Here is a 17254-nt window from a genome sequence, read left to right as displayed (position 1 = left end):
ATGCCCACCACACGGTTCATCATGGCAAGATTTTAAAATATCAATTATTTCATCATTTCTTACACATCGTCTAATAATCATATCATAACCGGTGTAAAATAAATGTCCATTAATCCATGAGTATCTAGCACTTTGTTTGATCAGCCTCTTCTTTTCCTTTGGAGTAAAATATGGAGGTGTTCTTCCTGTGGATAAATAATTGGCTAAGTCAGCATACCAAGGATTCACTATTGAAATTGCAAATAAATTTTCATCTAGAAAAGAATCTTCAACCGGAACAACCTCACCTGAATTTTGCAGTCTAGAAAGAAAATCTGCCACCTGATTCTCCTTACCTGGTCTATCCAACACTGTAATATTAAATTCCTGTAATAATAACAGCCATCTGGTAACTCTGCCATTAGTGATTGGTTTATTCATTAAATACTTAATGGCAGAGTGATCAGTATGTACAAAAACCTCATAACCAGTGATGTAATGTCGGAATTTATTCACAGCATGTATGATGGCAAGCATTTCTTTTTCAGTGACTGTGTAGTTTAATTCTGCAGGTGTTAGATTTTTGCTAATGAAATAGATGGCATAATTGAAAGACTCTTCTTTTTGGCCTAATGAGGCACCTACTGTAGTATCAGATGCATCTGTAAAGATGTGAAATGGTAGGGTCCAGTTAGGTCCTTTTAAGACTGGTGTGGTTGATAACTTTTCTTTGAGTGTTTCAAAAGCTTGCTGACAATTCTCATTCCAGTTGAAAGGTGTATCTTTTGCTAGAAGCTTAAACAGAGGTGAATCTATTTTACTAAAATGTTCAATAAACCTTCTTTAATAGCTTGCATACCCAAGGAAACTTCTTACCTCTTTTTGAGTCTTCGGAATTGGAAAATTGACAATGATCTGTATTTTTGATGGATCAACTTTAATGCCTTGAGAAGAAATATAGTGTCCTAATACTATCCCTTCATTTAACATCATAAAACACTTTTCATTGCTTAGGGACAGATTAGCTTCAATACATCTCTTCAAAACTTTTTCAAGATTCTCTAATGCATGCTCAAATGAATTACCATACACTGAAAAATCATCCATGTAAACTTCAACACAGTCATGAACTAAATCAGCAAAAATAGCTAATACAAATCTCTGAAATGTAGCTGGAGCATTGCAAAGTCCAAATGGTAAAACATTATAGGCATAAGTGCCCCAGGGAGAAGTAAAAGTGGTTTTGTCCTGGTCCTCTAAGGCTATCCTGATCTGATTATAGCCACAGAAACCATCAAGAAAAGAGAATGATGATTTCCCAGCTAATGTGTCTAGCACTTGGTCAATAAATGGTAGTGGGAAATAATCTTTGAGGGTTGCTTTGTTCAATTGTCTGTAATTAACACAAATTATCCACTTGCCATTTTTCTTGGGCACTACTACCAATGGGGATACCCACTGACTGTTAGAGATAGGATAAATAAAATTGACTTTTAATAGTTTTTGTAATTCATCCCTAACAATATCCTGAAGCATAGGATTCATTCTTCTCTACGGTTGCCTCACTGGTTTGATATTACTATCCGTGTAAATATGGTGAGTGCATGTTTCAGGGTGAATTCCGTGCATATCGGTGTAGTCCCAAGAAAATGCTTTCTGGTATTTTCTCAATAATTGGATCAATTTTTCCTCCTGAGATGAGTCTAGGTGAGTGCTAATATTCAAAGTTTTTCCTGGACTAATATCTATGGTCTTACTCTGTGTGTTTGTGATAGATTGAATGTGAAAAATGTTCTGAAATGTTATTTGCAAAGATTGAATGGTGCATGTTTCCTGAAAATTCTGTGCCAAAAGTTCATCTGCAACATGGTATTGTTCATTTCTTAATTCTTTAGAAATATCAGGTTGAGAAAGGAACAATTCTACCAAATCATCATTATTATGTTCTTGAAAATCATAGATTTGATTGATGCTGAAAACAGATTGAACTTCTTCCTTGTCATTGTATTTATCGTCAAGCCATAAATTGTGTGTTACTGTTGGTGATTGTGTTGATGGGTAAAGAGTGAGTTGTTTTCTTTCAGTTCCTTGTGAAATAATCATATTACCCGATCTACATCCTATGAATGCATCAACAGTTGCTAACCATGGTCTACCAAGGATGATGGGGTGTCCTCCTAAATTAGATTTTGGCTGAAGAACTAAAAAGTCCACTGGATACTCCCAGGAGTCCAGTGAGACAATTATGTCCTCCAAAATCCCTTTAGGAATCACTTTAGACCTATCAGCTAGTTCTAGAACAATTGTTGTGTGCTGCAAGTTTGTGAGCTGTAGTGTTTTCATTGTTTCAAGAGTCATCACATTTATTGCGGCCCCAAGGTCAATTAAGGTGTTTGGAATATGTATGTTGTTAATGATTGTAGTGACTCTGGGAATACCAAGATCAACATAATTTTCCATTGAAATGGTGTTTGTCATAAGGCCAGCTAAATGTCCAATAACATGAATAGTTTGTGGATCAATTCTTTTCCTAGTAGGCTTCTTAAGGCACAGTTCCTTGATTGCTTTAGTATATATGGGAATGTCTTTTATGGCTTGCAATAGTGGAATTTTTATATAGACATTCTTTAGCTCATCTAAAACATCAAATTGTGGTATAGAAATGGGAATTTTTGCTTGGACTAACCGTTCTAGAAAAGGTGGTGGATGCAACGGTTGCATTTGCTCATTTTTGATGTCATCATTTTGTTTCTTTTGAGTTGGAGTTTCATTTTCATTTTCTTCGTTTTCTTCTTGTTTTTCAGCTATTGGAGGTTCTTTTTGAAGTACCTTACCAGACCTCAGATTGATATTTTGTAAAGGTAATGTGGGATATGATGGTCCCTCATCTACATTATAGGCTGGTCTCTCTGCTCTGTTATTTGGATTTGGTACAAGCTGAGTAGGAATCTGAGTGGGTCTAGGAGGTTGTTAGTTAGATGGGAGTTGTAAGTGGGGTGGATTTATTGGTGGAGGAGCAAACAATGCTTGTTGAGTGTCTTGGGGTTGATAAACAACTTGCTGCTAAGGATATTGCTGATATGTTTGAGGATATTGCGAATGTGGCTGATGATACTGTTGATATGGCTGAGAATACTGTTGGTATGGTTGAGGATATGGTTGATATTGTTGAGAGTACTGCTGAAATGGTCTCCATTGTTGCTGTGGGTAATTTTGGTGTTGCCATGGCATGGGCACATTCCAAGAATTCTGAGCATACATCTGATCTTGTGCAGGAAATTGCAAATTTTGGTTTGGAAGCATACCTGGAGGTGGAGGTCTAGGTTGCCACGGTCTCTTGGCGCCCATGAAATACACATTTTCCATATCTGTATTAGCTACTTCCACATTAGAATTGTGCAAAATATTGAATTTAGAGCAATGAAATATATCATGATTTTCAGTACAAAAGGCACAAACTTGAATGTTTTCTAATGGGCAGTCTTTCAAGGCATGTTTCTTCCAGCACTTTGGACAAAAGACAACCATTATTTGATCTTCCTCTTCTTGTCTTTTCTTGGCTTTCAGAGTTTCAATTTGAGTTCCTAAGGTACTTAATAGATCTGTTTTGAATTCTTCTAACAGGTTTCCTATTTCAGCCCTTGTGACACTTGCTGAAGCAGATTTTGTGGCTTTAGATGATAGAGCTCTTTTTCCATATCTAGCTTTGCTCCTTGAGTACTTTTCACATAAATCAGAAATTTCTTCAAAACGTAAAGTAGAAATATCACCTTTTCCCATCAAATTAAGATCATATAAGTATTCCTATCGAATTCCCTTCAAAAATATTGTTCGAATCAGATCAAGAGACATGGTCTTATGTTTTGATTTTTGCAAATTGTAAACAAATCGTTCCAAATACTCCTCTAAATTTTCATCCTCTTGTTGATTCATCCTAAAGATATCATCTTTAGAATCTTTCGATCTGTAATAAGGTTGGTATTTCTTTAGGAATATTCTTCTCATGCCATCCCAATCAGTTATTGCATGTTTGCCAAGTCCCATGAACCATCTTAATACTGATGCTTTTAATTTTGATGGGAAGATTCTAAGCCTATGGGCATCATCTGTGTAACCATATGTTCAACATACTATGTCAAACTCAAATAAGAATGAATCTGGGTCTTCTGAAGCCATGCCATAAAAGTTTGGTAGCACAGATGGAGGTATGTTTTTCATTTTTATTTCATCATCTTCTTCTGGTTCTTGAATAGGAAATTTAAAGGTTGACTCTTCCTCCTCTCTTCGACCTTGATTTTGTGGTCCTCTTGCTAATCCATCTCCTTCCTCAGCCATTTTGATAGGTTCCTCTGTTGATTTAATTTCTTGTTCAGTGTCACTTGTTTCAAAGAGAAGTTCAAGGAGAGATTGTTGAGTTACTGTGCTACTTTCTCCTTTTATAGAGGATTCAGGGAGATGTTTATTCTATGATTCGTGTGCCAATAGAATTTGTCTCTCAATGAGTGTGAGTCTTTGCCCTGATTTCTGTTTATCCTCTAATGTTTGTATGGTGACTTTCCCAGCTGGTGTTGTGTGTTCAACTTTTCCTAAAGGGTCTGCTCCTAGTTACGCCGTAAGGCGTTCCCTCTGGAATCAACACCCCCAGCTGCTACCGTGGGCGATTATGGACCATCGATTATATATGTTAGCCGATAGAAGCATCTTCTACCATCAGATTAACAAGCAACTATACAGTACCTCCACATGGTTACTAACTCTGGCGAAAATCGATACAGTTACATGGAGGCTCCTTCTGCTCTATATCCTGCAGAGCCCGTGGCCACCATTCCTTATTTCCACGTCGCTTACACATGCCATGACCTCGTGAATCCCTTTCTCTAAATTCCTATATAAATACCTCTCAATCCCTTGGCCTATTGCACCATTCACAAAGCAGCATTGCCTCCATTCGTCCTCTATATCGTTACCCACTCCATTTGGGTTCTGTTAGCCAGCTATGCGATGGTCCAAACCCTCATATGGCACGAAATGTCTACGGGTTCATCTTCCTCCCGACAAATTTGTTAGCCTGGATGGTTCGGGATTATGGTAACAATGCATTAGCAGAGCTCGAGCGTAAGTATCAAAAGTTCTGTTGTTGTTTCTTTCGCTTCAATTATGAATTTCGAATGAAATTTAGCTTTCCCAAATAAAGGATTGGGTGTGTACCTTGATTGCACATCAGTTTAATGCTTTAATTCCGTCCATTACTAGCTTTTCGGACCGTTAAACTCGGAACTAGAAATTTCAAATCCTCTAAATATACCTGTTTGGTGTTACTGTAAACCTAAATTGGGTTTTACATTTTTTTGGTTGGCCCTAGCTCAATGTGAGAAAGAAGGCTTTGAGCTATTGTATGAAGCAGCCACCATTATTATATACTGATGACCCTTCACTGCACTTCGGGACATTTCACATGATTTTACAACTTTTAACTTTACTTAAATTCTCATAAAATCGTGAATTTTTCAAATAGCTCTTTAACTTATCTGCATCCATTTAGATTATTATTCTTTTGATGTACATGTAATTACATTTGGCTTTGGAAAATGAACCTAATTTACATTATATGCCGTTTTCTTCGTTATATATATATGAATTTGAGATCTTCGTTTTTACAGATTTGAAAGGCTGTCAAGGAGGTCATGACTGGTTGGGTACAGAAGGTGTGCTTCGAGTAAGCCTGGGCTGCTTTGTATCCAATTTCAAAATTTATATGCCTTACAAGTTGTTTGGCTTTTAAACACGTTGGATACCGGATTCTAATTTCTTGTCATGAGCTTTTTAAGTTTGAAGTGGCATCATGTCTTTCACAGAAGGTAAATCCAGATCAGTATCAAGGTCTGAATTTTCATGCAAAACTAACCACCCATTGGTTACAAACCAGATTATTTCTGGGGGCTTTAACATGCAAGTGGCCTTGGAAATTTTCAAATGCATGACCATGGCAACATAACTTACATAAAATCATATCCGCGTATCGATGCCATTTGACTATAAGTGGCACATGCGTCTCGGGCACTTCGTGCGATGTCAAGCACGTTATTTTCCCCAACAGTATTGGACCATAGTGATAGGCCTCTGGAGTCTGAACTGTTTACCTTAACATCACCTCAGATATTTTATTTCGCTATGTTTCTTACAACAGTTGGAACTACGAAGTTGCATGAATGTCGTGACTCGTGGCATTCAGGATGGTGGCCCTTGAAGAGCCTTATGTGGATTGCTCTGATGGTGATCCCCTTTTTTATTCCATTTGCTTTTATTCAATTCTATAGTGAGTTTACTTAAAATGATTCTCAGCAATCTATTTCAATACCAAATCTGGTTCAAATGACCAATTTTTACTCTGTTTCTGCTTAAACTAGACACGTTTCATGACTTTGTGGCCAATTGCAATTAGACATCAAAATTGCCCAAACATGGACTTCATAAAATGCGTATCATAAACTAACGTCTTTGTAACTATTGATGTAGGTGAAGTTGCTAGATTTGGTGCCGGGTATGCTTCTCTTCTTTCACGTTTTTTTGGATACAATGTGCCTTTTAAGTACACAAACAATCTGCTTGGATAAATTAACTTCTGGAGAATCAATTTTACATTTGCTGATTTGTAGAAAACTGTTGATGACAAATCCAGGGGTGGGGGTTGGTGATATTTTCACGCAATGTTTCACTAGTTCAGTGATATCTAACAAATCCCCCGTACATAAATCATAAATCATATAATGGTATTAAGCTTTCTGAATAAGAAGAGCTCATTGCACCAAAATTCACCATACAACCAACTTTCCCTCTTTGTAATTTCTTCCATGTCTACCATAGATATTGCCATCACTTCTACATTAGTGTTCTCTCTAGTTCCTATATTTCTTATTGGACAACCAAAAATTCTTACTTTCTGAAGACAGATCCATATAACTCTCTGGTAATATATTTAATGTTGTACATGCCATTATAGTAAATATTTTAAGTGAAGCCATTGCACCTTTCTCTATTACAGGCAACTCCTTTAATGTAGGTAGCCAAGCAAGAGAAAATGTTTCCAGAAGAGGAAATGCTCCTTTGTGATCAAATTATGTTGGAAACTTACTTACTCTAGGACATTCAATGATCTCCAATTTCCTCAAACCCTTGAGTTTATGTAGATGTGGAAGTTCTTCCAAGAAATGGCAACCAGCAAATTTAAGATAGCCCAAATATTGAAAGTCATAAAAATTATAATCCATTTTAACCAAGTGAAAGTATTCTAATAATACCAGTCTTCTCAATTTTGACATGTTTCTTATATCGTTGGGTAGAATTTCCAGCTTTATGAGTGATAATGTGAGGGATTTCATTTGAGTCATCTTTCCCAGTGTGCCCTCACTAATAATTTCCCCATTATTTTGTAGTTGTAATGTTTTAAGTTGTGTTAAACTTGCCAAATTGTTGATAGAAGCTGTTTTTTTTTCCATCTAGTATCCTTATCTTTCTTCCAAAGAACCTTGCAACCATAAGTTTCCAAATGCTCCAAAGAGGTAAGCCCTGAGATACTGGGAAGTAGAAATTGCAGATCTCTACATCCCTCCAAGCTTAATTTGCTTAAAGATCTCAGCATATGGATGGCGGACGGTAATTCTTGGATGGCAGAATAGGAAAGATCAAGGATCTCCAGATTTACAAGACTGGTAAGAGATGCAGGTAACCTATTGATGGGTATGTGTCTTAAACCCAAATATATTAGCTACTCCAAACACCCAAAACTCTTTGGCAATGATTTCAATGACGTCCCACTTAAAGAGAACGCCTTAAGGGATATCATATTCCTGACACCCTTGTTGGGATCTTTGTTAAATATGGATTTCCATTGAGAAGCAATGAGCATATTTGTGTAGACGATGTGATTAAGCCGAATGCGGCCCAAACACTCATTTTCATTCACAGCTGTCAAACCCTTACCCACACGGCAGTAGAAATTTTCTTCCTCCTCTGCGATTCGGATTGCCATATCACGCAGGGAGTCATGCACCCTGAAAGAGAATACTTGCCCATCAAAGTCTCTCATCATTGGCTCGATCAAACAACGATATGCTAAAATGTTGAGATAATATCTTCCCAGCTCGAATGGATCATAAGCGTGTCGATGCTCATGTTCCAACGTCTTCTTGGCAAGTAAGCCTTCCCCTATCCATACCTGAATCGCCAACTGGACATGAACGACTGCGTCTTCCAAGATGTTTGCAGCTACACATAAAAAGCACAATTGCAGGTCAGCATCCTCATAGCCGAGTGCATCATAACTCAACCTAACACAATTGTACACACTGTCCACGTTTGGCAGCCTTTGGATAGCCCATTCCCACTATTGTGGATGAGTACTCCTGGCCATTGCCCTGCCAACCACTTTGATAGCGAGGGGAAGCCCTTTGCACCTTTTACACACAAGCTTGGCTTTTCCCTCTTCTATGTTTGCTGGCAGATTTCCCTATAAAAAGCACAATTGCAGGTCAGCATCCTCATAGCCGACTGCATCATAACTCAACCTAACACAATTGTACACAGTGTCCATGTTTGGCAGCCTTTGGACAACCCATTCCCACTGTTGTGGATGAGTACTTCCGGCCATTGCCCTGCCAACCACTTTGATAGCGAGGGGAAGCCCTCTGCACCTTTTACACACAAGCTTGGCTTTTCCCTCTTCTATGTTTGCTGGCAGATTTCCATTATTATATGGAAAAGTGTGACAAGCAAACAACTTCCAACTCTCATCTTCCGACAAGTCCTCCATTGTTATTGTGTATTTATCTGCGACACCTGTTTTTAAGAGTGCAACACGATCCCTGGAACTGACAATGACTTTGGAGGTGGAGTGGTTCCTTACAGGGCATAGTACACCTAATTCCTCTAATAATTCTGCAGCATTCCATCCCCATACATCATCTAAGAATAGAATAAGCCCGGTGCTCTGGTGCATTGTTTGATTCAACCATCGCTTTACCTCTTCTTCGTTCATATTTTCGCCCAAATTTACATTTTTTTGTGTGGCTATTTGGGTACGGAGTGCATTTCTAAGACTTTTAAAAGAGGGACTTTGGGAAACAGTGAGCCAAAGTAATAAACCATCCTTAGAATTACTGCGTACCTTTTGGCTATTGAAGAGCGTCTTCAAAAGAAGAGTTTTTCCGTAACTTTTTGAGAATCGAAAATGCTTTATCCTGTCCCACTATAAGGGGCTCTTCGATCAATTTCATCTTTGCAGAGCTTGTTGGAACAACAGGGCCATGGGAAGTACTTGAAGAAGAAGAGCTCATTTCACCACAATTCACTATACAACCAACTTTCTCTTTTATCCCACAATTGGGAATATCTCTTTGTAATTTCTTCCATGTCTATCATAGACATTGCCATCACTTCTACATTATGTTCTCTCTAGTTCCTATATTTCTTATTGGACAACCAAAAATTTTTACTTTCTGAAGTGTCTTCAGATCTATATAACTCTCTGGTAGTATATTTAATGTTGTACATGCTATTATAGTAAATATTTTAAGTGAAGCCATTGCACCTTTCTCTATTACAGGCAACTCCTTTAATGTAGGTAGCCAAGCAAGAGAAAATGTTTCCAGAAGAGGAAATGCTCCTTTGCGACCAAATTCTGTTGGAAACAAACTTATTCTAGGACATTCAATGATCTCCAATTGCCTCAAACCCTTGAGTTTATGTAGATGTGGAAGTTCTTCCAAGAAATGACAACCAACAAATTTAAGATAGCCCAAATATTGAAAGTCATAAAAATTATAATCCATTTTAACCAAGTGAAAGTATTCTAATAATCCATTTTAACCAAGTGAAAGTATTCTAATAATACCAGTCTTCTCAATTTTGACATGTTTCTTATATCGTTGGGTAGAATTTCCAGCTTTATGAGTGACAATGTGAGGGAGTTCATTTGAGTCATCTTTCCCAGTGTGCCATCACTAATAATTTCCTCATTATTTTGTAGTTGTAATGTTTTAAGTTGTGTTAAACTTGCCAAATTGTTGATAGAAGCTGTTTTTTTTCCATCTGGTATCCTTATCTTTCTTCCAAAAAGCCTTGCAACCATAAGTTTCCAAATGCTCCAAAGAGGTAAGCCCTGAGATACAAGGAGGTAGAAATTGCAAATCTCTACATCCCTCCAAGATTAATTTCCTTAAAGATCACAGCATATGGATGGCGGACGGTAATTCTTGGATGGCAGAATAGGAAAGATCAAGGATCTCCAGATTTACAAGACTGGTAAAAGATGCAGGTAACGTATTGATGGGCATGTGTCTTAAACCCAAATATATTAGCTGCTCCAAACACCCAATACTCTTTGGCAATGATTTCAATGACGTCCCACTTAAAGAGAACACCTTAAGGGAGATCATACTCCTGATCACCCTTGTTGGGATCTTTGTTAAATATGGATTTCCACTGAGAAGCAATGAGCATATTTGTGTAGACGATGTGATTAGGGGAAAGAAGTCAATCTGTTCTCGCTCAACAAAAGCCGAATGCGGCCCAAACACTCATTTTCATTAACAGCTGTCAAACCATTACCCACACTGCAGTAGAAATTTTCTTCCTCCTCTGCGATTCGGATTGCCATATCACACAGGGAGTCATGCACCCTAAAACAGAGTACTTGCCCATCAAAGTCTCTCATCATTGGCTCGATCAAACAACGATCTGCTCAAATGTTGAGATAATATCTTCCCAGCTCGAATGGATCATAAGCGGGTCGATGCTCATGGATCATAAACCTGGTGCTCTGGTGCACTGTCTGATTCAACCATCACTTTACCTCTTCTTCGTTCATATTTTCGCCCAAATTTACATTCTTTTGTGTGGTTATTTGGGTACGGAGTGCATTTCTAAGACTTGTAAAAGAGGGACTTTGGGAAACAGTGAGCCAAAGTAATAAACCATCCTTAGAATTGTTGCGTACCTTTTGGCTATTGGGAAGTACTTGAACAAGCCAAGGCTTCTCTGCTTTCCTTGATCTGCACAATTTCCTCTTGGAGCTTTTGAGTTTGACCCTCTAGTAGCTCTGGAATTAGGGCCAATTCAACCGAAGGAGAAAATTTGATATGTTCGTTGATCTCTGAAATTAAAATCCTGATCCTCAGGCTGGTTTGGTAGCGAGAGATAATGTCACACGTCCGTATTGTGGAAGTTTGCACCGTTTTAGATGCCTGTTGGAGAAGGGCGTCCAACTGTTTAAGCCATCCATTTACAGCAGAAGACTTATCTTTTTTCTTCCTGTTTATATCTGGTCTATATTGCTGGATCTCTGTAATGATAGGCTTGATTTTCACTACCAGATCTTTCAGAGATGCCATTTCTTTCTGACAGTGAACAACAATGTTTATGCGATCAATAATCTGGTCGATTATTTTGTTGATACCAAGCCCAATAAATCCAGAGACGAAACCTGGATCAGCCATGATCTTTTCGATAGTTCCCGGACTGCCTCAATTCCCTTTATTGTTGGAATCTGAAGCAAACCAAAATCTCAGGACAACACTCTCTCCAGCACCACCCATACAAATATTAGAGGGGTGTGGTGAAAACAACACAATCAGAACATATGGTGGAAATTGTAATTACTCCAGCATGCCAGGGTTGATTAAATTTCGAAAGTCAATTAAATAGTCAAAAGTTTTAAAGCTGTTGACTAGATTTGTAGAGTGAGTGAAATAGTCAAAAGGCGCTTTAAGTGACTGCCAGAATCAAAGGTTGTTTCCGAATGAAAACAAGCTAGCAGAGCCGCCCGTGATATTTCCGGAGGCGTCTATCGAGGAGAAGGAATTGCCTGGACCGCCAAAAGTGGTCGGAATCCGGGCAAAAAAATTTCAAAAAATTTCATAAATCCTTCACTTTGAAGATATCCCCGTTGGAATCTCCCTGAAACATAACATATGATAAAAAAACATCAATAAAGAAACAAAATTGCATAAAATTTTGACTTCTTTCTTCTATGCTATTGTTTCTCATCATTGCCTTACGGCGTTTTCTTTGCAACATGTGGTGCAAATGCTAGTGGTAAATTAGTTTTTGGATGGGGGGTTTTTATGAATCTACCTTTATCATCTCTAGATCTAGACATAAGTAAACATGACTTCTAAAATGATGAATTAAAATTAAATCTATGTTTTTGCTTGTTTTTGTTTATTTTTTTTTATTTTGTTTTTAGAAATCCTCTAGCTGCGCCTCCCCGGCAACGGCGCCAAAATGTAGTGACCAATCCAGGGGTCTAGATTAGACTAAATTTAATGTCAACCAAGGTAGGTAAACTTAGAGGCACATGTCTACAATCTATAGACCTAAAAGGATCTCATCTACCTAGATAAGTGTCTACTGTGACAGGCTACAACACTCTTTTACAAGAGATTGGAATATGTTTCCTTTCACAATTCAAACACTTATATCACCTAATTTAATCAACTGTTCTAAGAAAACAAAGTGTTACTAGTCTGAGTTTTCAATCCTCTTACAAGGATATCATTCACAAAAACTCTTTCCAGCTAACACACTAAGCATTCATGAAAACTAAAAACCCTTTTAAGCATACTAAGACTCAAATGCATGAAAACAGAGTCCATAGAGATACTTCGAAATTCAGTGCTCAATTAAATCTTTTACAAGATCTTGTTCAATAATTTAGCAATTGAAGTTTCAAGCTATCACCATGAATCATACAATAACCCAAGAACTTCTAATCGAATTAATTAATTCACAAGCAAAGAAATGGCATCAAATGCTATTCAGATCTGAAGTCTAAATGCTATGAAAATAAAATGGAAGTATACCAGTCCCCACGTAGGGCCCGTCCACGCGTTGATGGTACACTTAGGAAACTTCAGATGTCGAAACCGTTAACACATAAAACACTAGAATGATAAAACGCTGCCTGTGATTAAAGTCTGGAAATCAATTACATGCAAGAGTTCTGGTAACAATACAATACAATATGATACGCAGTCTTAAGTCTGCTCATGTCTCTTATCACGCAGTCCTATTTGCAATCGAATGTACATACATTATCACGCAGATGTTTCTGCTTTTACAGTCAAAAAGGTGATTTTTGTTTTTTTTCTAATCTTAACTGATTTCCAAAACAAAACGAAATCAGTTTAGGTAACTCTGGCTTTTTGCTGCTTTTATGACCAAAAAGGCTGGGTTTGACCAGCATTGACCATGTATCCAGGAGCTCCAGATGCGATGCTGAATAGATCCTTCGCCATGTATGTACATCTGTGATCACGTCCCTATCCTCTGTTTTGATTTTCCTGCCATGCCACGTGTCACAACATAAACCAATTACAAGATGTCATGACATCCTGTAATTTTGTTGAAAATTTCTAATTTTTAACATAAAAATCCACAAATTAAATTTAATGTAAAATAACAATTATAATGCTTAATTGATCAATTTCAATGGACTATGAGGGGTTTATGGGGGAAAATGATAGATGAATGATGGATTTTTAGAAGAAAAGGATGGAAATAAAATAGTACCAACATTCTTTGAGAAAAAGTCACTGCAGTAGTGATACCTTTAGAACCTGCGAAAGGATCACGCTACACAAATCCTGTGCGCGACAACGAAGGTGATGACGAGCTAGATTGTATCTACAAGATAACCACTTGGGTATAAGATTAGGTGAATCCTACAGCGGATGGTCGAATTTCGTGGGAGCGCGAAAGCTCCTGCACATCGGATTCGGATGAGGAAACCGAACGATGGCAGAACCAGTTACACGAGGTAACCACGCTCAATTGTAACATGATGGTAAGATCATTGCGTTGCGTGATAACAGAGGTGGATGAATTTTTGAACAAATTTGAGAGAAAAGTACCAGAACAGCAGCGGTTCGCTACTCTGAAATGGGCACTACGCGCTACGCCCACAAGGTGGTGGGGTACGTATCAGAGAAGCTTTGAGGACTGGAACGGATGTAGAAGGATGATTCACCTACGATTTTGGAAAATGTAGATGCGACTAGCAGACAAGTATGATGGACGGGATGATCCATGTACACACCTCGCGAAATGGACCTGTTAGACTCCGTCTCATGTCAGAGATTGATTCTTCTTCAAAACAGGGTTTTGAAGAAGAAATCATTAATGTGTTGTTTTAAATTATGTAATTTGTTCTTCAGCTCTTCAACTGGCAGTGACTTCAACTTGCAAGTGTTGTGCTGGCCATGATGATTCCGGGCCTAGCGCTTTTTCCTCCAAAGGCTTGTGTTGTGACAAAATGCGGTCTTATAATCCACACATTGCTAGCCTGCTATATTGAGAATCGATTATTTACCTATACTAGCATCTATTACTTTGGTTTTAATGATGCTGTTGCTACTCTGGATGCTATTGTGGAAGCATATCCTACTGCTGCCTCATGTTTCATCTCACGAAGGGTTTTCCAATGAAGATAATCGAGAATTTCTTTCTGCCTTGGCAAATATATATAATTTTTTGCTGCCATTATTAAAGAATGGTTTTACTTTGACAATGGATAATGCCCTCAAGCTGTCAGTTCTTGTTTTGGTATTCTGCACCAAGTTCTAAAAGGACATGTTGGCGCTTACTGGATAGGCGGTGCTCTATCGAAGAGAATTACTGAACCTGGTTTCCATTTGAAGATGGGTCTGTCCGTGGTGCTTGGGAGAAGATTGGAACTATTGTCAATATACTGCAAAGTAATTCACATCAACAGTTTCAAGTCGACTGGCTAAATTTTGATGGTGTGGTTGTGAGCTCTCTTGAAGCAAAAGTCATAAACTCTAGCCTCATGCAGGAACCTTTTAGGATGGTACCTGTCATATGGATCATTCATGAGGATACATTAGGAAAGCGTCTAAGGATTTATGCTTTAGACACACACAGAACCATTATCAGCAACTGGAAGTCTACATTTGAGAGAGCTAATGTGGTTGTTTTTTCAGACTATGCTATGGCGATGATGTATTCTGTATTTAATTCTGGAAACTTCTTTGTTATCCTTGGCTCCCCAAAGGAAACATGGGAGGTGAAGCATTTTATGGCATTGAACAGGAAAAAGGACTTGCTATCCAAATTACGCTTCAAATCTGATGATTTTGTAATTGTAGTTGTTGAAAGTCAATTTTCTTACACAGGTATATGGAGGGAGCATGCACTGGTAATGCAAGATACCATGCATTTAATGGCAAAGTTTAAAATGAATGATTCTATTGGTACTTCTTTAAGGCTTGTCATTGTGAGTAACAACTTCAACAACACTTATGGGATGGCGTTGCAGACAGTCGCACTTCAAACTGGGATTTCGAACTGGAATTGTCCAACATGCTTCTCAAGATGACGATGTGAACATCTTACTGAGTACTGCAGATTTGGTGGTTTATGGATCCTTTCATGAAGAACAAGCGTTTCCAGCTATTCTGATACGAGCAATGTCCTTGGAAAAGCCAATAATTGTTCCCAAACTCCCCATAATTCAAAAAATATATTGAAGATGGAATACATGGGCTTCTATTTCCAGTTGGAAAATATTCAGATGATAACAGAAGCATGCGGCACATGGCTATAACAGTTGAATTCGGGTCTGTTTTGTGTTACTCTCAAATTCATCAAGTTATTTTTACTATGTGTTTGAGAAAGCGGATGGGAGTGTCTACTGGTTTGATTTGCGTTGCAAAGAAAACGCATCTGTCATGGATCTTGGCAAGGAACCAGTTGCTTCTGTTTGTTTCAGTCCAGGAAATGATGATATTTTGTATGCAGCATATGCAAACACAGTTACTTGCTTGGATGTGCGCATGGCACCTTCCAGTGGACAATTGCAAAAGTACACATTCAATACAGAGGACATAAATTAGATTACTATGAACCTTAAGTCATCTTTTCTTGCGGCTGCAGATGACAGTGGAGAAGTAAAGTTTTCATGACAGATTATTGACATTCATCAACATTACCTTTACAAAACACTCAGATCCGTACACACAAATATTTGCAGCTCTGTGCAATTTCATCCTTGGCAGCCATGGGAAGTTATCTCTGGGGGATTAGATTCAAAAATTGTAGCATGGGACTTTTCAAGAGGAGGGCAACGAATGGTTATAGATGCTGCAGTTCCCACCACAGAAAATGCATCAAGTACAAATCAAATTTGTAATCCTCCTTTTGTTCATGCTTTGGCGATTCCAGAGGAAAATATGGATGGTAAAAATAACCAGGTTGTTGCTGCAGCAAGAGGTGATGGCACCATTGAAATTATTGATCTCAGATTTGAGTCACACATGACAGGAGCAAAAAGTAAGCAGTCATCACGTACTAGAAAAGGATTTCAGTCCAAATCATCAAAAAATACAAATGTAAATGAGAACATTGCAAGTGGGGGCTATTACAAAGAGAATGACTGCCATAGAGGAAATGGCTGCCATGAAAATTATTTGCAGTGATAAAACCGGGACACTCACTCTCAACAAATTGAGCGTTGATAAGAATCAAAAAGATCTTTCACGCCACAAAGACATCAACGCTACAAAGACATCAACCGCAAACAGGAAAATAGGAACTAATTTCCTATTTTAAGACCTCAGAAATCAAAAGGCAGGTTGATGCTACATATTCAAAGCGGGTATAATTGTTTGGAGATGAATCCAAACGCTTCACAGCAGAAAACGAGGAGCGATTGCCTATGTTATTTTTAGCAAAGGGAAGGACACCTGTAGTGCCACCTATTCACCAGATTTGCCTCGAAATTAGCCAAATCATCAACAGATTTCAGTGGAAAGAGCGCCATTCTCTCTTCAGGAAGCGCTGATGGTTTTGTTTTTAGTTTATTTTGTTAATAATGATAAAAACAAATGCCGGGTCTTGGGGTCGATTGGTTTTCCCCCAGCTGTGTTTTGTTTCATATATTAAAAAAAGGAAACATTCTTGTGATGTTAGTTAAAACAGCGCCCCTGTTTTGGGCAGCATTGTATTTATTATAAAACAAATTCATTTGTAATAGAGAAGGGAGAGGAGAGATTTGCTGAGTGCTGGAACAGAGCTTTCATTGTACAGTTTTTGGCAGAGAATTTAATGGAATTTCACAGCTCTGTTTGCTGAGATTCATGTGGTATGTTGATTTAGCATAAGTTTTCCCTTTGTCTCATATGTAAACTGTTATGTTTCATTCACCTCATGATCATATCTAATTGAGCAAATGAAGTGTTTAGGTAGGAATTCATAGTATTGT

General features: G+C 38.1%; 1 protein-coding gene and 1 pseudogene across 1 annotated transcript; one reads left to right on the top strand and one right to left on the bottom strand.

Moving 5' to 3' along the window:
- Window positions 1–7744: 7744 nt before the first annotated feature.
- LOC149191314 (disease resistance RPP13-like protein 4) lies at window positions 7745–9013 on the bottom strand. The gene is made up of 3 exons (XM_089406596.1): window positions 8591–9013; window positions 8380–8485; window positions 7745–8244 (listed from the first exon to the last, which is right to left on the bottom strand). The coding sequence occupies exons 1-3, from the start codon at window positions 9011–9013 to the stop codon at window positions 7745–7747; spliced, it is 1029 nt and encodes a 342-aa protein (XP_089262722.1).
- A 5826-nt stretch (window positions 9014–14839) lies between these two features.
- On the top strand, window positions 14840–16469 carry LOC149191313 (uncharacterized; annotated as a pseudogene).
- The last annotated feature ends 785 nt before the right edge of the window (window positions 16470–17254 follow it).

This window comes from Pinus tabuliformis, chromosome 2_2, assembly GCF_031772625.1.
Source record: "Pinus tabuliformis cultivar Carrire ecotype Pingquan chromosome 2_2, CPIR1, whole genome shotgun sequence".
In the NCBI taxonomy this organism is placed as follows: Eukaryota; Viridiplantae; Streptophyta; class Pinopsida; order Pinales; family Pinaceae; genus Pinus; species Pinus tabuliformis.
Note: the sequence above shows the minus strand (reverse complement) of the source record. Positions and strands in the feature narration are given on the sequence as shown.